Source organism: Choloepus didactylus, chromosome 18 (assembly GCF_015220235.1).
Source record: "Choloepus didactylus isolate mChoDid1 chromosome 18, mChoDid1.pri, whole genome shotgun sequence".
Taxonomy (NCBI): Eukaryota; Metazoa; Chordata; class Mammalia; order Pilosa; family Megalonychidae; genus Choloepus; species Choloepus didactylus.
Window position 1 is genome coordinate 69,864,592 of NC_051324.1, and position 23,600 is coordinate 69,888,191.

A 23,600-nucleotide genomic window follows, 5' to 3' on the forward strand; every position below is an offset into this window, starting at 1 on the left:
CATCATCTCATTCATACTCTTTAACTTGCTATATTATCACCATACCCTTTAACCTGGTGTATTATCTCCATATTTTTCCAGCCTCTGCTTGGATCCCTTCCAGTTTTATCAGCATCCTTCTTAAAGTGTGTGATGTAGAAGTGAAGAAAACATTCCAGATGTGCTCTGATATGTACATAGTGGAATCAGGCTTACTTCTCTCTTGTTGGGGACGTGCCGTGTCTACTGATGCAGCCTAAATGCGAATGAACTTTGGGCAGCTATGTTAACTTATATTGAAATTGTATTTAAGCCATTTATAGTGGTAGTTTTAGACCATAGTTTTTGAACCTAAGCACAGGATTTAATCTATTTCCCAGTTAAATTGCATCTATTGGATTTATCCCATTATAGCCTATTATTTCAGTCAGTTGTGATCTTTTTGGATCTTGACTTCAATTTCCTTTCCAGCTTTATGCTCCAAGAATTTGAATAGCATGCCATCTATTTCCTTACCCAGATTGTTGATAAAAATACTGACTGGGACACGAGCAAGGACAGAACCCGAGGCTTATTATTGAAAACCTCGCTCCAGGTTAACACTGATCCATCAATTAGTCCCTTTGGGCACAGCCACTCAGTGGAATAAAAATCCACTAAATTGTGTTTTTGGTGTGTTGGGAATGACTAGAGTGCAAAAATAGCTAATGGAGATTGTGTTAAAAGGGAGTACAAGGACAGGCAGCTCCTCAGCTCCTAAATGGTGGCGCCTACTCAGAAACTTCCAGTGACTCCTCAGGGCCACTTGGGTTTGGCCTTCAAGGGCCTCTACATTTTGGCCCCAAGTCCCTGTCCTTTGTGGTCTTTTGTTTCTTTCCTCTCACCAAAAAGTTCCAATCCCTGTCCTTCAAAAATGCTACATGGAAAACAGGTTGGCTGTTTCTCAAATAGTTGAAATAGAATTACCATATGATTCAGCAATTCCACTCTAGGTATCTGCCCAAAAGAATTGAAAACTGGTACTCAAATGAATACGTGTCAACGCCTGTCCATAGCAGCACTATTCATAAAGGCCAAAAGGTGGAAGCAGCCCAAATGTCCATCAACAGGTGAGTGGATTAACAAATGGTGGTATATACATTCAATGGATTATTATTAGTTGGCCATAAATGGGAATGAAGTACTGGATATATGCTGTAACGTGGATGAACCTTGAAAACATTATGCTAAATGTAAGAAGCCAGACACAAACCATCACATATTGTGTGATTCCATTTATATGAAGAATCCAGAATAGGTAAATTCATAGAGACAGAAAGATTAGTGGTTGCTGAGGGGGATGGGGACTGACTTCTTAATGCATATGGAATTTCTTTTGGGTTGATGAAAATCTTTTGGAGCTAGAGAGAGGTAGTGGTTGTGTAACATTGTAAATGTGCTAAATACCACGAAATTGTTCATTTTAATTTAATTTTATGTTATGTGAATTTCACCCTCAATTGACAAATAAAAAATGCTACATGCTTTTCTTCCTTGGTGCCTGTGCCAGTTTATATAGATTATGTCCCCCAGAAAAAGCTATATTCTTTGATGCAGTCTTGTGGGGGCAGATGTTAGTGTTGATTAGGTTGAAACCTATTGGTTCAGTATGTTCATGGAGATGTGACTCAGTCAACTGTGGGTGAGACCTTTCATTGGATTACTTCCATGGAGGTGTTGCTCCACCCGTTCAAGGCAGGTCTTTATTGGATCACTGGAGTATTTTAAAAAGAGCCACACAGGCCCAGACACAGAGCAGCTAAGGGTGACATTTTGGAGAACAACTGAGAGTGACATTTTGAAGAAGAGCTGCAGCTAAAAGAGGACAAAAGGCCCCAAGAGCAACACTTTGGAGAACACCATTTTGAAACACAACCTGGGAGCAAGCAGATGCCAGCCACGTGCCTTCCCACCTAACAGAGGTTTTCCGATGCCAATGGCCTTTCTCCAGTGAAGGTATCCTTTGTTGAAGCCTTACCTTGGACACTTTATGGCCTTAAGACTGTAACTTTGTAACCAAATAAACCCCCTTTATAAAAGCCAATCCATTTCTGGTGTTTTGCCAAATGGCAACATTAGCAAACCAGAACAGATTTTGGTACCGGGAGTGGGGTGCTGCTGAGCTTGCAAATACCAAACATATTGGAAAAGCTTTTTAAATGGATAAGGGAAGATTCTGGAAGAATTGTGAGGAGCTTGATGGAAAAGGCCTAAATTGCTTTGAAGAGACTGTTTGTGGAAATCTGGAGTCTAAAGATACTTCTGATGAGGCCTTGAACAGAAATGATGAATGTGTCACTGCTAACTGGAAGAAAGGCGATCCTTGTTTTAAAGTGGCAGAGAATTTGGCAAAATTGAGTGCTGGCATTGGATGGAAGGCAGAATTTGATAATGACGAGCTGAGATACTTAGCTGAAGAGATTTTGACACTAAATATCGAAAGTGTGGCCTGGCTTCTCCTTGCAGCTTATAGTAAAATGAGAGCAGAGAAAGATAAACTTAGAACTGAACTTTTGGGTATGAGGATACCAGAAATTGATGGTCTGGAAAAACTCTGGGTTTCCAAAAACTGAGACCCCAGAAGCTACAGCCCCATGTGAGGATTTAACCAAACATGGAACCCAACCACCGTTTCACTACAAGCCAGGATTGGAGATGGGGTTATCCAGAAAGGATTTGTGGAAGCTCCTGTTGTCTGACAGTTTTGATCCCTGTGTGCTTCATGCCAAGCCAACCAGATATTTGCGAGATCTGTATATATGGAGCCACTGCCAGTCTGGACTGGAGGAAATGGTAAAGGAACAAATGGAAGGAAAAATTTCTTCAAGGACAGAATCATGGAAATTGAGGTCTGGAGTCAAGAAATCTCAGGCAAGAAGAGCAGAGCTACCCAGGAACACGGAAAGGATGAATTTGCCTCGGAGGTTGAGGACGGGCCTTCCACCTAGATGCTCAGGAAGAGTGCTGCCACCCCAGGCCCCAGAGACGGTGGAGCACATTCCCTGGGGAATGGTGACAGTCTGGCCTCTGCCCTCACTGTTTGGAGAGGGGAGAGCCTTTGCCCTGGAGAGGCAGAGTCCGGGTGGTGCCCCAGTGTTTGACGAGGGTGGGGCCAAAAAGGTGGTCTCCTCAGTTTGTGGATATTTTGGAGCACTCACCCCAGCATTTGGAGAAAAAAAGGCTGCCCCGAAGGCCCTTGGAAAGGGTTGGAATCCTGCTCTCTCAGGCCCCAAGGATAGAAGAACATCGTTCTATAAATGACTCTCAGACTTCGAAATCTAATAGAGTTTGCTCTACAGGTTTCAGGAATTGTTTTGGTCCTGTGAACCCTATTTTCCTTTCCGTTTCTCCTTATGGCAATGGATATGTTTATCCTATGACTGTCCCTCCTTTGTATATTAGAAGCAGATAACTTGTTCTAAGTTTCCCAAGTCCACAGCCAGAGAGGAATTTTGCTTTAGGACAGACAACACCTGTCACTGATTTTGTTAGGATCTTGTACTTAACTATTGTTACTGAAAGCATTTATGTTTCTGTGATGGGATGAATGTATTTTGTATTTGGAAAGAATATGTTTTTCTAGGGTCCAGGGGGTGGAATGTGCCAGTTTGTATCTATTATGTCCCCTAGAAAAAGCCATATTCTTTGATGCAGTCTTGTGGGGGCAGATGTATTAGTGTTGATTAGGTTGGAACCTATCAGTTCAGTGTTTTCATGGAGATGTGACTCAATCTACTGTGGGTGAGACCTTTCATTGGATTATTTCCATGGAGGTGTTGCCCATTAAGGGTGGGTCTTTATTGGATCACTGGAGTACTTAGAAAAGAGCCATGCAGGCCCAGACGCAGAGTAGTTGCAGCTAAGAGAGGACAAAACGCCCCAAGAGCAACACTTTGGAGAATGCCATTTTTTTAAAATTAAATTCAGTTTTATTGAGATACACTCAGATACAGTACAATCATCCATGGTGCACAATCAGCTGTTCACAGTACATCATATAGTTATGCATTTATCACCCCAATCTATTTTTGAACATTTTCCTTACATCAGAAAGAATCAGAATAAGAATTAAAAAAAAGTAAAAAAGAACACCCAAATCATCCTCCCATCCCACCTTATTTTTCATTTAGTTTTTCTCCCTGTTTTTCTGCTCATCCATCCATACACTAGATAAAGGGAGTGTGATCCACAAGGTTTTCACACTCACTGTCACCTCTTGTAAGCTACATTGTTATACAGTCGTCTTCAGGAGTCCAGACTACTGGGTTGGAGTTTGGTAGTTTCAGCTTCTAGCTATTCCAATACATTAAAACCTAAGAGGTGTTATCTGTATAGTGCATAAGGATGTCCACCAGAGTGACCTCTCGACTCCATTTGAAATCTCTCAGCCACTGAAACTTTATTTCGTTTCATTTTGCATCCCCCTTTTGGTCAAGAAGATGTTTTCAATCCCATGATGCCGGGTTCAGATTCATCCCCAGGAGTCGTAGCCTGTGTTGCCAGGGAGGTTTACACCCCTAGGAGTCGAGTCCTGCTTAAAGGGGAGGGCAGTGAGTTCATCTGCCAAGGTGGCTTAGAGAGAGAGAGAGGGCCACTTCTGAGCAACAAAGAGGTACTCAGGAGGAGACTCTTAGGCTCAGTTATATGCAAGTTTAGCCTCTCCTTTGTAGTAATGAGCTTCATAAGGACAAGTCCCATGATAGAGGGCTCAGCACATCAAACCTCCAGTCCTAATGTTTGTGACAACATCAGGATCAGTACAGGTGAGGAAGTCCAACACTTCTGCATTTTCCCCCAGCTCCTCAGGGGGGCCCTGCAAATATATTTTTATTCTCTGCCCAAATTACTTTGGGATGTGTCACTATTTCACTCTAACCTATACTAACCTACCATATCTCACTTCCTATTCAAAATTCCATGTAATTGTGATGTTTGAACAAACTGCTATAGAGCTATACTGTTTAGAAAATACAGATCCTGCACCAAATAGAAAAGGAGAACACCATTTTGAAATGCCACCTGGGAGCAAGCGACGCCAGCCACGTGCCTTCCCAGCTAACAGAGGTTTTCTGATGCCAATGGCCTTTCTGCAGTGAAGGTACCCTTTGTTGATGCCTTACCTTGGACACTTTATGGCCTTAAGACTGTAACTTTGTAACCAAATAAGCCCCCTTTATAAAAGCCAATCCATTTCTGGTGTTTTGCAAAATGGCAGCATTAGCAAACCAGAGCAGTGCCTTTGTTGTGACTTTTAGTTCATTCCTTGGGCTACTCTTCCTCTTCTCACTCCTAAGCTTGCTAGCTAGGTCCTAACTTCCTTCCTTCCTTCCTAATTTCAAACTTATGGAATAGTTGCAAAAAATCATACAAAACTAATACAGAGAACTCCAAAATACCCCTACCCAGATACATAGACTGGCCAACTTTTACCATTTTGCCATGATCATTCGTCCTTCCTTCCTTCCTTCCTTCCTACCTCCATGCCTTTCCCCTCCCTCCCTCCCTCCCTATCATCTATCTATCATCTATCATTTATCTATTTTTTAAACATTTGAGAGTAGGTTGCATGTATCACCCTCCTTAAATACTTAATACGTTAAGCAAAATTTATTAAAAAAAAAAACTTAAAAAAAAACTTAATACTTCCATGTATATTTCCTAAGAGCAAGGATATTCACTTACATAACTCATTCAGTACAGTTACCAAGTTCAAGAAACTCTTTTATATAAAGCATTCAGTCTGTATTCCCTGTTTTCTTTCAGTTGTCCCATTAATGTCCTTTTGGGCCTTTTCTCCTCCGCTATTAGATCCAGCCCAGGATTATGTATTGGGTTTAATTGTCGTTGTCTACTCCTAAGCTCTCCTAAGTGCACAGCTCAGGACTTGCTTCTTCCAGGAAACCTTCCCTGGACGCCGCAGTCCTCCAGCAGCTGTTGTGTGTAATTCCCATTTAATATTTCAATGCCAACTGGATTTTTATTTCTCTTTTTTCATAATAGCCCCAAACTGGCTTTAGGTTCCTCTAGAGAAGGGACCATATCATATACTTCTTTGAAAACAAGATCATGTCTTAGATTTCTTTATGAACTCTGTGCATTTGCCTAGCACCATGTTACAGTAGGCACTTGATAAAGGTGTTTCCTTTATCTTCCCTTCTGTTATATATCCCCCAGATATTGCATGTGCTAGGAATTATAAGATTTGGTTGAGCTGATTAAGTTGGTGCTTATATTCCACCTTAACGTTTTAAAAATCAACTTTATTGAGGCAGCATTGACACATGGAAAAATGCAATTATTTTAAGTGTGTAGTGCAAGAAATTTTGATAAATGTATAAGCCCACATAACTACCACCCACATTCAAGATATTTAACATTTCTGTCTCTCCCGAAAGATCCCTCATGTCCTTTGTAATCATTTCCTCCCCCACCCCCAGGCAACCACTGATCTGCTTGCTGTCACCATAGATTAGTTTTGTCTGTTCTAAATTTTAAATAAATAGAATCTTAGACTATGTACTCAGCAAATGCTTTTGACTTCAACCATGTTGTTGTGTGGGTAATGAAGCCCCGTATTGCTGGGTAGAATTGTGTTGTGTAGATATTGTGCAACATGTTCATCCATTCACTGGTGAGTGGACGTTTGGGTTGTTGCCAGTTTTTGGCTCTTAGGAATAGAGCTGCTATGAACATTTGTGTACAGTTGTTTGTTTTTTTTTTTTTTTGAGGACATATATTTTCATTTCTCTTGGTAAATGGTAAATACCTAGGATTGGGATTGCTGGGTCATCTGGTAAGTACATACTTAACTTTATAAGAAAGTGCCAAACTGTTTTCCAAAATTGCCTGTACCACGTTACACTTTCCACCAGCAATTTACAAATTCATATCCATCTTTTTATTTTAGTCATTCTAGTGGGTGTGGAGTGGCATTTCATTGTGGTTGAATGCATTTCCCTGATGACTAATGAGGTAGAGCATCTTTTCATCTGCTCATTGGCTATTTGTGTATCTTGCTTTGTGAGGCATCTGTTCAAATCTTTGGCCCATTTTTTTGTGTGTGTGTGGCAGGAGGTTGTTTGTCTTATTATGGAGTTGTAAGAATTCTTTATTCTGGACATAAGTCAGATCTATGTAAAAATTTTTTTTCCTAGTCTGTGCTTGCCTTTTTATTTTTTTAAGGGCCTCTTTTGAAGAGTAGAATTTTTTATTTTGATGAAGTACAGTTTATCAGTTGTTTTCTCTTATGATTCATGTTCTTTTTGTGGTCTAAGAAGTCTTTGCTTATCCCCAAAATTTTCTCTTATATTTTCTTCTAGAATCTAGAAGTTTTATACTTTTAACTTTTATTTTGATGTGTGATCTATTTTTAGTTGATTTTTGTGTGTGATATGCATTAAGGGTTAAAGGGTCATTTTCCATAGGAGTGGGTCTATTTCTGGACTTTCTATTCTGTCCCATTCATCTGTGTTTCTCTTCTGATACCAGTGCCAATGTCTTGATTACTTAGCTTTATAGTCAGTCTTAATATCAGGTAGTGTAAGTCCTCTAATTTTATTTTTCTTTTTCAACATTGTTTTCCCTATTCTAGGTCCTTTATCTCTCCATATACATCTTAGAATCAGCTTGTCAATTTCTACAAAAGAAGCTGCTGGGACTTTATTATGATTGTATTGAATTTATAGTTCAATTTGGGGGAAATCAGCATTTTTTTTTAAGTTAGGCATAAATTTAATAGGACTTATGGACGGGAGATGGTTCCATGGCAGTGGCTGGCCAGGAAAGATGGAACTTCATGCTCCACAAAGAGCGAGGGGTGCCAGGGGATGGTTTTTAAGGGTTATGACAAAGACGTTCCATAGGGTGTGGGAACAGAGTTTCTGCAGGGTCTTGTGACATAGGGGTGTGGAGATTTGTTATCAGCAGTGATCTGGGGAGGGGAGGTTTTTTTTTTTTTCCTTTTTTTAATACAATTTGATTGAGATATACTCACATACCGTATAATCCATCCAGAGTATACAATCAGTGGCTCACAGTATCACGATATATTTTGTGCATTCGTCACCACAATCAATTTTAGAATATTTTCATTACTGCAAAATAAAGAAAAAAATTAAAATAAAAAAGAACACCCAAAACATCCCATACCCCTCATCCCCACCCTATTATTTATATATATAGTTTTGTCTTTATTTTATTACTCATCTACCCATCCATACACTTGATAAAGGTTGTGTCAGTCACAGGGTTTTCACAGTCACCCAGTCACACGATAAAAACTATATAGTTATATAATCATCATCAAGAATCAAATCTACTGGATTACAGTTCAACAGATTCAGGTGTTTCCTTCTAGCTATTCGAATACACTAGAAATTGAAAAGGAGTGTCTATATAATGCATAAGAATAACCTCCAGAATGACCTCTCATGTCTATTTGAAATCTCTTAGCCACTGAAATTTTATTTTGTTTCATTTCTTTTCCCCCTTTTGATTAAGAAGGTTTTCTCAGTCCCACAATGCCAGGGCCAGGCTCATCCCTGGGAGTCTTGTCCCACATTGCCAGGGAGACCTACGCCCCTGGGAGTCATGTCCCATGTAGAGGGGAGGGGAGCTTTAATGCTTTGTTTATGATACCATTTGTACATTCTTTACCCCCTGGGGGCAATCAGCATCTTAATATTGAGTCTTCTGATTCATGAATATGGTATATATCTGTATTCATTTTAGAGCTTCTTTAATTTCTCACAACAGTATACAAGTCTTTTTGTTAATGTCACCCCTAAGTATTTCATGGGTGTTTTTTGGTGCTATTATAAATGATGATTTTAAAATTTATTTTCCAATTTTTCATTATAGCATATAGAAATATGTTATATTTGTATTTTGCATTTTGACATTGTGTTATGTGGACCTGCTAAATTCACTTATTTACTATAGTATATCATTTTTGTAGATTTCTTAGGATTTTCTGCTTAGATGATCTAGACTTCTGCAAATACAGATAGTTTTACTTATTCCTTTCCAGTCTTTATGCCTTTCATTTATTTTTCTTCCACCTTAATTATGAGTCCCTGTTCTTGAACTAGGCAGTACTTTGTCCATATTTCTTGTTTGCTGACGACAGTAACAGCAAAAAGTTACTGAGCACCTGCTTTGTGCCAAATGCCAAACTAGACCATGTGCCTATAACACTTCACGTAATTCTTATACAGCCCCTCAGCGAAAGAGGTATTTTCATTTCCATCCTATGAATAAAGATGCCGAGGCTCAGAGGAACAAATAGTTTGCCAAGTCACATGTCTGATACGTGTTGGAGCCAGGATTTGAACTGGGCTTTGAAGCCCGTGCCCTTTTCCACAATGGGCCAGGAGTAACACTGCCCCTTTAAGGACGCAGCTGCTGGTTTCAGATCAGCCGCTTAAGAGCAGCTCTGTCCCAGAACACCATGTATGGAATCATGGGAACACGGAGTCTTAGAAAAATGTCCCTTTCCTGGCTGCCCTCTCTGTCCTGCTGTGGTTCCAGCTGGCCGCAGTTATTTCCTCTTTTAGTGTTAGTGGAAGGAGTTAATAAGCACCATCCCCATCGAGCTCCCCGTGCCTTTCTCTCAACCAGGCTGGCACGGGGTGTATGATGACCTTGAGCCATGCTCGTAAACAGGGCCTGGCAGCCTGAGTCAGAGTGGCCTTAGGGAGGAGTGTGTCTGGCCCCTAGATCTCATTTCAGTGGCTGCTGAAGCCAGACTGTCACACTCGGCAAGGCCGCTTCCAGCATCACTGTCTGTCTCTGACCCTCTGTGGCTCACCTGACTTTGAAAGCATTGGCTGCAAAGGCAGGGGCAGGGAGAGACTTGGCCACACCAGGCTGTGACGACAGCATCAATGCCGTCCTGCTAGGAATCAGAATGGGATTTTGGAGTGGAGTTGATGGCTGCAGAGCCTGGGACTCCTGGCTGGGGTTCTTTGGATGTAGTTTTTTTTTTTTTTTAATTGTTTCTTGACAGCTATTTTATGGATCAGTTATCCCAGGCTTGTGACTGACTCCTCTTAATGAGGTTTTGCTGCAGGCCCCCAAAAGAACTGCCCCAGTCAGCAGGTTAGTGCTTTCTCCAAGAGGAGGTAGCTGGCACCAAATTTGATTACTCAGTGTCACTCTGAACCCAAACACACCCTGGCCTGAAACCATTAAAGTTGTTTTAGCTGCCAGGATGGATGGGTCAGGGGTTGGGCGTGGGGCTGGAGGTAGTGGGGGTTACCTTCATTTTGCCAGATAACTAGCCCACTTTGGTCAGATGGGTTGTAGATTGGAATGCCCCGTCCATGTGGATACCTGCCCAGGTGCTGCTGAGTCGCCCTGAGGGCACCCTGCACGAGAGGCTTGGGGATCTGGGATCACATAGGAGTTGGTATGTGTGGCATGTGTTTCCCAACAAATAAAAATAGTTGGCTGCCTTACTCCTTGTGGCAGCTGTGCAGGGAGCCATTCTGTACTTCCCATCCTCTTTGCTGCTCCCCAGATTATTTGAGTTGCATCTACATTCCAGTTTTCCTTAATCCTAACCCTAATATTTTAAAATGCTGATAAGGCAAGGCTTCTCCTGCCTGCCAGAAGTCAGCTAGTGTTCCGGTTTGCTAAATCTGCCATTACGCAAAATACCAGAAATGGATTGGCTTTTATATAGGGGATTTATTAGGTTACAGATTTACAGTTCTAAGGCCATAAAAGTGTCCAAACTAAGGCATCAACATCTTCACTGAAGAAAAGCTGATGTTATCTGGAACACCTCTGTCCGCTGGGAAGGCGTGCAGCTAGTGTCTGCTGGTCCTTTGCTCCCAGGTTGCATTTCAAAATGGCTTTCTCCAAAACATCTCTGGGCTTCTGTCGCTCTTAGCTTCTCTTGGCTTTCCACTTGGTTCTCCTGGGGCGTTTCTACCTAAGTATCTGGGAGTCTTCTCAGCTTCTCTGGGGCAAACTCTGGGCTTCATCTCTTAGCTTAGCATCTCCAAATGTCTTTTTGTCTGCATCTCCAAACGTCTGGGTCTGTGTCGGCTCTTAGCTTCTCCTGGGGGCAAACTCTGGTTTACGTATTGTAGCTTCTCTCGAAAATGTCTCTCTCAGCTTCCCTGAGCTCCTTCTCTCCATGAGCTCTCTTAAAGGAATCCAGTGATCTAATCAAGACCCACCCTGAATGGATGAGTTCACATCGCCATGGAAATATTCAATCAAAAGGTCCCACCCCAAAAGATTGGATTAAAAGATCATGGCTCTTCTAGGGTCCATAACAGCTTCAAACCAGCACAGCAAGGAAAGCAGTTCACCTGGAACAAAGCATCGTGGGTGTTTCAAAATTAGGGTTCAAAGAGGGAATGCTTGTTGCCACCCCTCTGCAGATCTCTCACTCCTGGCCTCTGGGATGGATTTAGTCCAAAGCCAACGGCCCAGGGGAGGCTAGGCTGCTAGGATCGGGCAGCCGGGCCCCAGATTCCATCCCACCCACCACCCCATTTAGATGACAGTGTCGTGACACACAGCTGCCCATTACAGCAACTTGGACTTACGTGATTTCTTTCTTCTTTTCTCCCCAGATGCTGTGACAGTGACCAATTAACTGGGGTTTGTACATGTTGGGGAGGGGCCTTCCTTTCGGGGGTGACCACATTCATCAGGGCATGCCTGCAGTACTCTGGGCCCATGGACCTGAAGGAGAAGCTTCCGGTAGGCTGTATTCTTTTACCTTGTGGTTATGTCCATCTCTGTTGGACCTTTCCTCTTTGGGCTTGCCTAGGAGGTCCTCATTTGGGAGCTTTAAACCCAAAGTGAGAGTGGGGGTGCGGATCTAAGGTTTGGGGGGTTTGTAATTGTGACCCCCTGAGAGAGAAGTATTACTCGGCTGGAGAGCACAGACTCGGGAACTTTGCATAAAGGATAAAGGACAGAACCGTTACTACAACTGCCTGGGAGTGTGGGTTCTGATTTGGGTTGGCCCCAAGTCAGTCCTCCCGCATCTTGCCTAGGGGCATGTGGTTTAGTTTGTGTGCCCCAGCCTGCTGAGCTGTGCCTAGTTCAGGGATGTGCACTCTCTGTGGTTAGGGAAGAGCTCCCCATTCAGACTCCAAACCCAGCCGCTTAGTCTGCTGCTGATGAGCGGCTAGGCCGTGGGGCCATCCCGGCCGACCTTGGCCCGGCCGCCACCTCCAGGTAGTCCACTGTCCCTGGGTGGGGGTAGAGTTGTCAATCACAATGTCCCTCTGCCCAGGAGGAGGTCTTTTGTCTCCTGCCTGGACGTCTGCTGCACCCTCCTAGTGCATCTCTGTCCTTCGTCTCTGGTCTCCACCCTCCACACAGCTGTCAGAATGAGCGACCCGAAAATGCAGAGCTGACCTTGTGTCACACCCACTTAAAACTGCTTGGATGCTCCGTGCCACCTGCAGTCCTGCCCCTGCCCATCTCTCCAGAGCTTCCAGCCACCCCTTGCCTTGACCTCCACCATGAGTCATTCTGAACACCTCATAGTTCGGGCGTACGTGCCGTGTTCAGGCCGTTGCCTCTAAAATTGCTCCCACCCTTTATCTTGACTGCCTTCTCCTACTCTTTCTTCCAGACCAGTTTAGGCCCGTTATCTTCTCTAGATATGGCCTCCTTCCTCCCTCCAGAGGTTCCTCCTTTCCGCATCCATAGTTCTTCCACCACCAGACTTGCCACACTGCATTGAAATCATCTGTCCCACCTTATCGCAATATCCCTAGCTCCTTGCACAGAGCCTGGCAGGTAGGAAGGGCCTAGTACATATTTATTGACTTGAACTTATGGATAGCCATTTTTCTTCCAAAGAGATCTGGGGAAGGTATGGGGAGAGAACAGTGGGTCCACACGCTGGGTCTCTGGTGGTGCCTGGCTGATGGACTGCATTTCTCCTGGCCTCACATGCCTCTGGACCTGCTCTGGAACAGGCTTGTGGACTTGAACTTGAAGCAGGTGTGTTCAGCCTCTTGTTCAAAGACTGCTCTGGCTGCTTCGCAGGTGGTGTCCATCCTAACAGTGACTGGCACAGAGGGAAAGTGCCACTGGCCTCTCCCCCTTGCCTGGGTGCAAAGCTGCCACATACAGTCGCCAGGGCTGTGCACTGCTCAATTCTGGGGAGCCCGCTCCTGTAGTCTATGATGTTGTGAAATGTGGTGGCCTGCCTGGGTGAAGCTGGAAACCTCAAATGCAGAAGGGGAAACAAAGTTCTATGAAGGAAGGGGTCTGGCTTCTCTCTCAAGCCTGGGAGCCCAGACTGGAGAGCTCTTAGGGGCCATTTTTCCTGGAGGGCTTTTCTTTGTCCTCCTCCTCCTCTTTCTGGATGGATGAGTCCTGCACTAGAGAGTAGCATTAGCTGCATCTACCCATATTTTTGGAATTTTTCTTTGGGTTGGTAGAACCCTAGGCCATGGGGAGGTGGGTGCTGGCTGGGAGAGTGTTACAAGCTAGTTGGGAAATCGCTGGTACAAGCTGTTGGGTAGTCAAACCTGATGAGTTTCCTGCCTGAGGTGCCATGCAAGTTGTATAAATAAATGGGTTTTGAAAACCAATCCCTGTGGCATGACTGTCAGCAGGTTTCTTGGAGAGAAGTAGGTTGGGGACAGCTGGTTGAGTGACTGATGGAAAGGTGTCCTGTCATCTGCTGGCCGAAGCCTATAATCTGTGTGGCTGTTGTTGGGTGATTTCCTGCCACCCCCTGTGCTTCTCTTTCTGACTTTTCTCAGTCTCTGCTTTCAGAGCCTCCTTTCTCACTGCCTCCTGCTCTCCAGCTGTGGTGGATGTGCTGTGGCAGGGATGGGCTGGCTTCCTGCTTCCCACACAGTGTTCCTTCTTTAGCTGCTGCAGCAAGGCCCTGTGGAAGGAGGCAGGACCAGGAGAGGACTGGGTTGGGATTTGATCCCTGGAGCTGCTCTTTCTGGGGCCCATCACACAGAAGGGAGAGAGCAGGTTTCTTACTTGTGGTTCCCCCATGAGAGTGCCTTGGGAGAAAGCTAAAGTGAAGTGTGATCTGGGAGCAGGGGACAGGGGACAGGAGGCTTTCTCTTGGGCCTCTTGGGTTTTCTAAGGGTACAGCTCAGCTGCACAGGCAGCAGCCGCCCAACCCCTCCCACCCCACCCTCCTGGTGCCTGGCACAGAAGCCGACCCTGCCCTCCCATTGTCTGTGCCTGCTGGAGACTTCCTGCCCTTAACCTTGTGGCAGGGCCCCTCCTTTCTGTCCCCATTCAGCTCTGGGGCTTGGCAGAGGCCCACAGGGATCTGCCCCGGGGAGGGGGAGGGGAGGGCCCCGCTTGTCCTCAGCAGAGGCTCTTCCCTTCCCTGCAGCTCGAGGTGGTGTTGTCTGGGAAACAGAGGGCCTGGGAGAAACATGCTCAGGCTCCAGCTTTGCTCCTGGTCGCTGGGCCAGCCAGGCTGTTCTCTCACCCTGGGGTTTTGAGGCCCCATCCTGGAGATGGCCTGGACTCAGGTGGAGAAGTGTCCTGGTCCCCTCCTGGCGCCTCTGTCCCTCCTTCACCCAGGGTGTCTGTGCTAAGAGCTTCCTACCTGTCAAACTGCAGGGCCCAGAGTGATGCTTCTGGAGCCACTGCTCCCTGAGACTCTGCTTGTGCCCCAGGTAACTGGCCTCCCCTTTCTGCCTGGGAGGTGAGGGGCCAGCACAGCCCTGCCCAGCATCTCCTGGCCCCAGCAGCAGGTCTGCAGGTGCGTCCAATGGGGCTGGCACACATCAACGGTTGGAGGGCTTCCTTGCATTGATGAGTAGCTGAGAGTCCACGGCACCCGGTGGGAATGTCTGGGACTCTGGAGGGGGTCCCCAGAGGTCCCCCCCACCCATCCACCCTTCAGCTGGCTTTCCGGCCCGCTGCCCTGCCCTCCTAGATGTCACTGCTGAGTCTGCTCCGGTTCCAGTTCCGTCCTCCCGCCCTGGCTGGTCCTCCCGCCCTGGCTGGCGGCCGGCCCTCTCCTGTCCTTCCCCCACCACACAGGATGTGCTGCTATAAATAACCCGCAAGGCCCCTCTCCCCTCTTCCTGCAGTGCCAGCCGGGCAAAGAGCTGCTGCAGGCTTGGCTCCGTGCTGGAGGGGTCTTTGAGTGATTCTGAGGAGCCCTCCCCCACAGTGGGACTCCTGGCTTTGCCCAGGCCAGGGCCCTGGAGGCCCAGGAAAGGTAGTTTGGGAAGAGCACTGGGTGTGCCCTGGGCCCCCCATGAGACCGGCAGCTGCCATTTCCCACGTAGCTCCTCCTTCTGTCCACGCACCCCTCTCTGCCCCAGGCGTCCTTCTCTGCCCCGTGCACCCCCTGTTCCCCCTGCCCACCTGGCAGCCCAGCTGACATCTGGCATCTGGCAGAGGGACATCTGGCAGAGCTGCTATAAACTTTCACCTCACAACCCTCGGCTCACCTCCCTCCCCTCCCTGCTCTCTTTTCTCCTCCTTTCTCCCGCCCACTGCTGCTATTGCCGCCGGTGCTGTGCTGCTGCCGCCACCGCCTCCTCCCTCCACGAATCTGCAGCGTGACTGGAAATTGGCTGAATTAATCAGCAGATTGAAGCTCCCTCTGCAGCCCCAGCTCCTTGCTCACACTCTCTCCGGCTCGCTCCCTCTTCTCTCTCCCTCTCCCTCTCTCTCTTTCTCTCCCCCCCCTCCCCTCCCCTCCCTCTCTTTCTGTGTTTGAAGGTGGTGGTGGCAGTGACCGTAGCCGACTCCCTGTGGCTCAGGCTTTGCCCTGATGCTCTTTAAACAGGCAGAGCTCTGGATGCCCCATCAGGGCAAATGCAACAAAGTGAGTACGCCAGCCTGGCTTTGAAATTGCCGTTAAGGATGCCCTGGTCCCGGCTTTCTGCTGGAGGCTTTGGGTTAGCGATTTGCCATGAGAGTCCTGAAGATGGGATGCAGAACTGGAGGACAAGTCAGATGGTTCCGAGGCAGCTAGAACCTTGGAAGGACACAGGAATGGGAGTGAGAAAGCCAGTGAGTCTAGGGAGCTGCCCGGCAGGCTCTGGATCCACCCAGCAGCCCTTCTCTGAGCAGGACTGGAGCCGGAGCCTCCAAGGGCCGCTCTGCCCAGCCTCCCACGGGAACAGCCCGCCAAGGTATGCGAGGACCTGGTCTCCAGGGACAGGAGGGTGAGTGGCAGGACGCTCTGGCCAGGAGGCCAGCCTTCTTTGGGCCAGAAAGGGGACCTTTCCCACTGGACCACAGTGAGGAACCCAGGCCGGGGTGGTTTCTAGGTGTGTCTTGGTGGCTGCAGGTGGTGGTGAGGAGGATGGGGGAAAGTGTGAATGTCGGCATGAGCCTGGAAGAGGGGGAGGCACCCCTTCTGGAAGCTTTCTTTGGTCCAGCTGCAGACAATCAATTTGTGCCTGGTCTAACCCAGAAGAGATTTATCCTGGTGGATAGTTACCGAATTTCTTCTTCAGTGATGGGGGAATAGTTTGGAGGCCAGCTTTGTGTCCCTTCTCTACCTGCACTGGCTGGAAGGTTGTGTCTACTTAGTAGGTCTCTGCTCTTGTTGGGGACCCACTAATAAGGTCAGGGGCTAAATTCATAGCTTGTTTCCTTGAGCCTAGGGGACATTGATTCTGTTTGCTCCCAAAATGGGTAAAGTAGGAAGGAAGACAGCTGTGGTGCTGAGAGGACCCTGGGGGGTTCCCCAAGGGCAGTGGGCCTGGGGACTTCTGGTCTGGGCCACCTGAGAAACCTGACCAAGGTGGACATCAGAGCCTCAAGGTGTGTTGGCTCTCAATAGGCTCCTTAGACTGAGCCAGACTGCTCAGCTTCTGACCTTGCAGAGCTGGCCCTGTTCAGTAGCAGATTCCCTGCGGTTCTAATCTGATGGGTAGCTCTTTCACCAGCCCAGTCATCTCCCCAAACTCCTGTGCCTTCTTGTTGTCCCCTACCTGGCTCCCCCCAATTTTACAACAGGGAGAGCAAGCACAGGTCACAGTGAGTGAGTGTTTGCTGCCAGCTTCTCCTGGGTCTGAACTTCCTTAGAGCCTCGAGAATTGTCTCCATTTGCTCCGGTTGAGCCTGAGCTGTTGAATGGTGGAAGTGGGTTGGCTCTACCTGAAAAGCATCAGCTCCTCGCCCCAGGAATGTCTCAGGAGGTGGCTGGCATTGGGGTGGGATGGGAATTCCTGAACATCCGTTGTTGCCTTTGGGTACTTACGGCCAGGGCAGATTTTCCCTCGCCCTCTTGGCTCCTGTAGGCAAAGAAAGCACACCTGGGGATATGATGGAGCTCAGATTGACTATGTTGAACTTGGGTTCCTGTTTCTCAAACAAACCACACCCAATCCCTTGTGCTGGTCTCTCCATTGGTGCCCGGGAACGCTGAGGTGCTCAGCCTTTGAGAAATGCTGGCAGAGGCCACCCAGCCACCAGCAGGTCAGCTTCCTCTTGGCCCATTCTGAATTTCCTTTGCAAAGTACCAGGGTCTTCCCCCGACTTCCTCCGCTTTGGCCCCAATGCTACATGGGAGGAAACTGAGTCGTGATGGGAGAAAGTGGTGATTTTGCCCATAACCTCCTTGCCAGAGATGGGTGGGGTGCTGAGTGGCCATGGCCATGGCCATGGCCAAGCTTGGTGGAGGGCCATGGAGAGTGGACTGGCTCTGAGGCTGCGTCCTCGCCTTGGGGCCAGCCTGTGCTGGCAGGCGCTTTCTTTGGAAGGCGTGTAATTACAGAGTGGCTTACTTTCCCTCCGCTGTGTTGTCTGGAATCGCCCGTCTGGAATGGGTGCTCCTGGCCAGACACAACACGCGGGGGCAGACATAGGGATTCAGCTCTGAGGCACCCTGCCTTCCACGGCTGGCCCTGCCTGGAGCATCTGCTGGGCCCCTTCTTGTCTTGGTGGGGGTGGATTCCTTCCAGGTGTGGGAGGAAGAGAGTGAGGTCTGGGTACCTGGGGACAGAGAGAGGAAGAGAGTGACTCAATGGCTGGGTGGAAGCGTCCTGGCCTTGGGTGCTGCCCAGAATAAGGCCACAGTCAAGGCAGCCAGTGACCTGGAGCAGGGGGGTCATTAGACTCTCCTGAGCTTGGTGAGCAGATGGGAGTTGAAACAAGCTCCAGATCTAAACACCGGCTCCCCAGCTGCTCCTCTCAGTCTTTCTCAGCCTCGCTGGACTTCATTGCCGTCTTGGGCATGGCCCTCTTTCCTGACGGAGCCGTCTCCAGGTGAACCTGCAGCCCCATGGGGTTTCCCAGCCCTTCCTCCCCTCTCCCGTCCCCCTCGCTTTGGCTTGCAGCCTTTCCCCCTCTGCAGGCCCCTCCTGCCTCGTTTTCTCACTGTCTGGCTTCTGGAGACCTGGCTGAGGTAGGTCAACCCTGGGTGCTCCGGCGTCCCACGGTGGTGGGGTGGAGGAGAGGCAGATGGGGGAGAGGGGAAGGAAGGATGGGAGGCCCTTGGATTCTCACCCCGGCCCTGCTGTGCTGCTGCCGGGCCTTCTGGATTCCTCTCTCCCCTCGGCTCGGCTCGTGGTAGGAAGAGCACCCATCACCCTCTGGGTCAGCTCCTTGGGTTAGAAAAGTCTGTGGTCTCCTCTTCCTCTTCATCGCTCCCCATGTCCCTTCCTGGAGACTCCCTTCCTTCCGTGCTAGGCGGTCAGGAGGCAGAGCCACAGGCCTTCTCACTGCCTCTGTCCTGGACCGTGGCCCCGTGGGGAGGCCACAGGACCCTGCCAAGGGAGGTGGGTGCTTCGGGGTGCACAGCCCGATATTCACCCAGGCTGGGAGCAGGACTCCTTCCCAGAGGCTGAAATAACTAGTTTATCCCCTCTGGGAAGAAGCAGCTCTTATCTTCATAATCCCGCAAAGCCATTGTGGAGAGCGGGGATTAGGTGAGATTTGGGCAAGGGAGCTGCAAGTCTGCGGGCCAGGCCCACTGTGGAAGCCGGGCCTTGGGCCCAGGGAGCAGGCGCTGAGCCCAGCGTTGGGGGGCGCCGCTCAGGTGGGGTTCGGCCCTTCAGTCCCAGTGGCCCCTTCTAGTCTTGGTGGGGGTGGATTTCCTGCGAGAGGTGGGTGGGTTGCGGGGAGGGCATGGGTGTGGAGACGGGCACAGCTGGACACACATCCTTCTCTTGGGGCCCCCAGGAGCGTTTCCTGCTTGGGGCTCACATCAGTGCTCTCCGGGTGGCCCCCCGCAGAGACCCGCTCCTCATTCAGGTGCTGCCTTTCTTGGGGGCCTTCTTTCCCTGCAACCCCTGGAGCTGGGGACCTGGGCGTCAGATCCAACCTGGGATCAGCCTCAGCCCCAGAAGTTTTAAGTAGGTCTTTTTATTTTACTTTTTATTTCTTTTTAACATTTTTTATTGTGAAATATAATGTAAATGCAGAAAAGTGATAGATTTCAAGGTACTATTTAACAAGTAGTTATAGAGAAAGTTTCAAAGTATGGTATGGGTTACAGTTCTACAATTTCATGTTTCCTTCTAGCTGTTCCAGTGCATTAAAGACTAAAAAGAAATCTCTGTATAATGATTTGATGGTCAAAATCAGTTGTTAAATTCTGTCTTCTCTGTTACAACTCCTCCCTCTCATTTGATCATCTTCTCCGTCTTCAGGGATATTTGGGCAATGACCATTCCAACTTCTTCATCTTGGAAAGGGGTATAGACATGGGGAAGGGGGATGCAACTGGTTGATGTTTTTGGAGAGACTGGTACCCCTGGGTTTCTGGGCTTATCTACCATAGGAACAATCTGGAAGTTTTAAGTTTCTGAAAAATAAATTTAGTGAGTGAAACTTTTATAGTCTCAGATAGAGCCCTGGGTAGTCTTTCTTTTTTAGCAATGAGTAGACTTTATTCGGATCTTCATTCAAACAAACAAGAAAGCATGTCACATACACATATGACAATAAGTCTTTAACATTTAGAGACACACTGAAATGTTTTCAAATAAATATGTCTGGGATTTTCTTCAAAACAATATAGGAGCAGGGAGTCGGTGAGGGTATAGATGATGAAACAAAACTGCCCATGAATTGATAATTGTTGAATCTGGGTAATGGGCATTCATTATTTTATTTGTCTACATTTATAATTTTTCAAAAATAGAAAAGTTTGGGTATTATTTAGGGTTTTCAGGAATACTGTTGGTTGAGGCTTGGTATATCAGTTTGCAATATCTAACTGAAGCTTGCGTAAGGGTAACCCCAGAATAGCCTCTCAACTCCATACAAAATTTCCTAGCCACTGAAAACATATTTTGTTACATTTCTTTTCCCCGTTTTGGTCAGGAAGGCATTGTCAATCCCACAGTGCCAGGGTCAGGCTCATCCCTGGGAGTCATGTCCCATGTTACCAGGGGGTTTACACCCCTGGGAGTCCTGTCTATTGAGCAGGACTTTTTAGAAGCTTCAGGTTTTTCTGCTGCAGATCGTGGGTTGGCGACCCCGATTAAGGTCTCACTGGGATCAGTGAACCTACGTGTTGTCGTTCACTCAGGCATCCATTCGTTCAGCAAGTGCTCCCTGAGCTTCTCCTATGGGCCAGGCCCCGTCTGACCTGCTGGGGCAGGGAGGTGGGGTGGAGATGGAAGAATTCAGTACCTGTTTTCAAGGAATTTGCAGTCTAGTGGGAGAGCCAGACAAGTAAATCTATAATTACAATTCTGTACGAGGCAGGCTGTGAGCCAGGCTGCCCAGGGTGCTGTCGGAATACAAACCTCCCTGCTTAGGTGCAGTCACTGGGTTTTGGGAAAGTTTCCCAGAAGAGGTGAGTCTTGAAGGAGAAGTAAGAGTTGTCTGGGGTGGGGGGTGTGGCTCTCAGCTTGGTAATTACATAAAGGTGTTTGAAGACGAGCTGGAGGAATGTAGCAATGGGTAAGGAATAGCAAGAAAGAAGGCTGGAGAAGCTGGCAGATCCTGACAGGCCTCATGGATCGTGCTCAGGAGTTTGGGCTTTATTTTAAGGGAAAAGGAGGTCAGTTGGCCAGCTGTGCATTTGCTCCAGCTGAGGTCTTGTGATTGCTTTGGAAGGGCAGAGACTGAAGGTAGAGACTGGGGGTGTGTGGGAGGAAGGGGGTAGGGAGAAGTTGGAGGAGGGGAGGTGGGAGTCTGGGATGTTCCCAGGCTCTGGCTCAGGCAGCTGGGTGCCAAGGGAAGGGCAGGAGGAGGAGCTGACTGGCTGGGAAGGGCCAACTGGCCAGTTCAGTGTCTCCGACATATTGAATTACAGGTGCCTCTGAAACATCTGTGAGGGGATATTCATTAGGCAATTCAACAAATGGGCGTAAATTCAGGTAAAATCTAGAAGTTGGAAGCTGGTAGGTGGTAGGCGAATCCATGAATGTGGATGAGGTTGCCCTGGAAACATACATAAATTTGGAAAGATGTCCTGGAGGCACTGTAGGATAGATGAAGGAAAAGCAGAAAAGGAGGAGAAAGCAGGAGAGAGTGAATGAATGGGTTGTGTCAGTAGGAGGAGGCCCGGCGGCGAGGCGGGCAGGACAGCAAGGCGGGCAGGACGGTGAGATGAGCAGGATGACGCAGTCATCCCCCAGTGCCCCCCGGACACCGCTTCCTGTCCATAGCCAGGCTCACGCGGCCTTGGAGGACAGGAGTGAGATGTGGTCAGTGAGGGGCCTTTCCTGGGAAAAGCTGTATTCTTTCTGCTATCATGTCCTTCCTAATAGTTTAGTGTTAAGATATCCTTTCTTTTATGAAGTGGTGATAATAGAAGATGATAATTTTTTAAAATATCTTTCCTAAAACAGTGATAAGCTAGCACTCTTTGTTAGTCCTCCTTCACGATTAAAAAAAAAAATTTTTTTTCTGGTCTGTGAAATGTAAGAATTGGAACCATTAAAAATCCGGAGGTCAGTGATGAGAACTGCCTGAGCAGGGTGGAAGTGAGCTGATGGCCATGTGCTGAGAGGCGTGCGGAAGGTGAATTTTGGGGTTTTGGAAAACCGGGCTTTGAAGAGAAGGGGGTTGTGTACTCCAGAACACTTTTTAATTTGATGGAGATGTGAATATGGTTATACCCTGAGGGACAAGAAGTAAGGGAGAAAGAGAAAGTGAGGATTCAAAGAGGGAGGTTCTGGGAGGTTAGGGGCGGGTTCTGTGTGCAGCTCGCCAGGGCAGTGGTCCGGGGACTCCCAGGGAGAGGCTGCAGTGCCCGGTGCTTCCCTCCAGGGCGAGCCCCCCTTGGCCCTGGGCCTGTCCACCTGGAAGGCCCTCAGCATCCTGAAGGAGCAGCTGGAAGCAGTGCTGGAAGGACACCTGAGGGAGCAGAAGAAATGTCTTACGTGGAAGGTGAAGCTTCTCCCCGGGGAGCCCAAGCCCAGTGGGGAAGGCAGAGAAGCGAGAGAAGCCCACTCCCAAGGCGGTGACGTGCCCTGTCACCCCGGGCGGCTTGACCGAAAAATCAGAAGGAAGTCTGGGGTTCCCTTGCAGAGAGATGCCCTGACCCCACTTGCTGCAGGAGCCCCACAGGCTGGACCCCAGCCCAGAAGACAGAGCAGGCCAGGGGCGCGGGAAAGGGTGGGCGCATGCACATGAGAAGGTGGCTGGGCTCCAGCTGGAGGGAGAATCTCAGCTCCTTCCTTCCACCCTGTTCCCGGCCGGCTCAGCCTCCCTGTCCCCACTTAGGAGATGTGGAGAAGCAGCTTCCTGCACCACAGTAACCGCTGCTCCTGTTTCCACTGGCCGGGTGCCGCGCTCATGCTGCTGGCTGTGCTGCTGCTGCTGGGCTGCCATGGGAGCCAGCCCGCGGGGAGGTACCACGGGCCCTGCAGCCCCGGGGGAGGTACCATGGTGCCCCACAACCCCCTCCCCCCCCGGGGGAGGCTGCTCCCCAGACCGCTCACTCTGAGGGCTCTGGGCCTTTTCCTCTCCTGCCCCTGGAGGTGGTTTCTGCTATCCCACCCAGGACAGCCCAGGGGCAATGGGGCTGCTGCTGCCCTTGAGCTGCCCCCACTTCAGGTCCTGGGTTATATGGGAATCTCCTTGGTCCTTTGACTGGGGCCAGGGGCCTGTCAGATGAGACCCTCTTTTCCCAAGGGCCTGGGATGTGGGTGCGGGGTCTCGGGCCTGGGGCTGGCTGAGCCCCCTGGGGAGCAGAGCCTCTTGCTGTCGGGGGTACACCCTCTGCCTCTCCAACTAGCCACGGGGTGGAGCTGGTGAACGCCTCCGCGCTGTTCCTGCTGCTGCTTCTCAACCTCGTCCTCGTTGGGCGGCAGGGTCGGCTGAAGCGCCGGGAAGTGGAGCGGCGGCTGCGTGGGATCATCGAGCAAATCCAAGGTGAGGCCAAGGTCAGGCACATGGGGTGGGGAAAGATGCCCCAAGGCCCTGCGATGCACTGGAGCCTGAATAGCCAGCCAGGGGCCCCAGCACAGGGGTTGTCTGTGGTCAGCATTCCGGAGCTCTTGTCATCGAGAGTTTGAAGGACACCATCTGCTGTCCTGAGCAGGGCAGTGGGTGCCGAGGCAGTGGCCTGGCAGGCAGGGAGGCTAAGGGCTGCGCTGTGGACTTGCTCAGGCCAGGAGACCACAGAGAGGACATACTCCCTTGGCAGGAGGACACTGCGGGTTTCACTTCCGAGAGTGTCCTGTCTGGTGGGA

General features: G+C 48.8%; 1 protein-coding gene across 17 annotated transcripts in view; it reads left to right on the forward strand.

Moving 5' to 3' along the window:
- Positions 1-23,600, forward strand: part of TMEM94 (transmembrane protein 94) — a 58,007-nt gene that overhangs the window by 20,341 nt on the left and 14,066 nt on the right. For 3 of the 17 annotated variants that reach the window (XM_037808039.1, XM_037808040.1, XM_037808049.1), the window contains exons 1-5: positions 974-1,088; positions 11,607-11,736; positions 22,174-22,293; positions 22,630-22,757; positions 23,144-23,280. In XM_037808039.1, the coding sequence (XP_037663967.1) occupies positions 1,075-1,088; positions 11,607-11,736; positions 22,174-22,293; positions 22,630-22,757; positions 23,144-23,280 (529 nt within the window). In that variant the 5' untranslated portion in view covers positions 974-1,074. Of the gene's footprint in view, positions 1-972; positions 1,089-11,606; positions 11,737-14,413; positions 15,206-15,503; positions 15,821-15,842; positions 16,131-16,156; positions 18,353-19,152; positions 19,302-21,578; positions 21,925-22,173; positions 22,294-22,629; positions 22,758-23,143; positions 23,281-23,600 lie in introns of those variants that run through there. The other 14 variants (XM_037808041.1, XM_037808044.1, XM_037808045.1 and 11 more) reach the window with 12 other exon arrangements.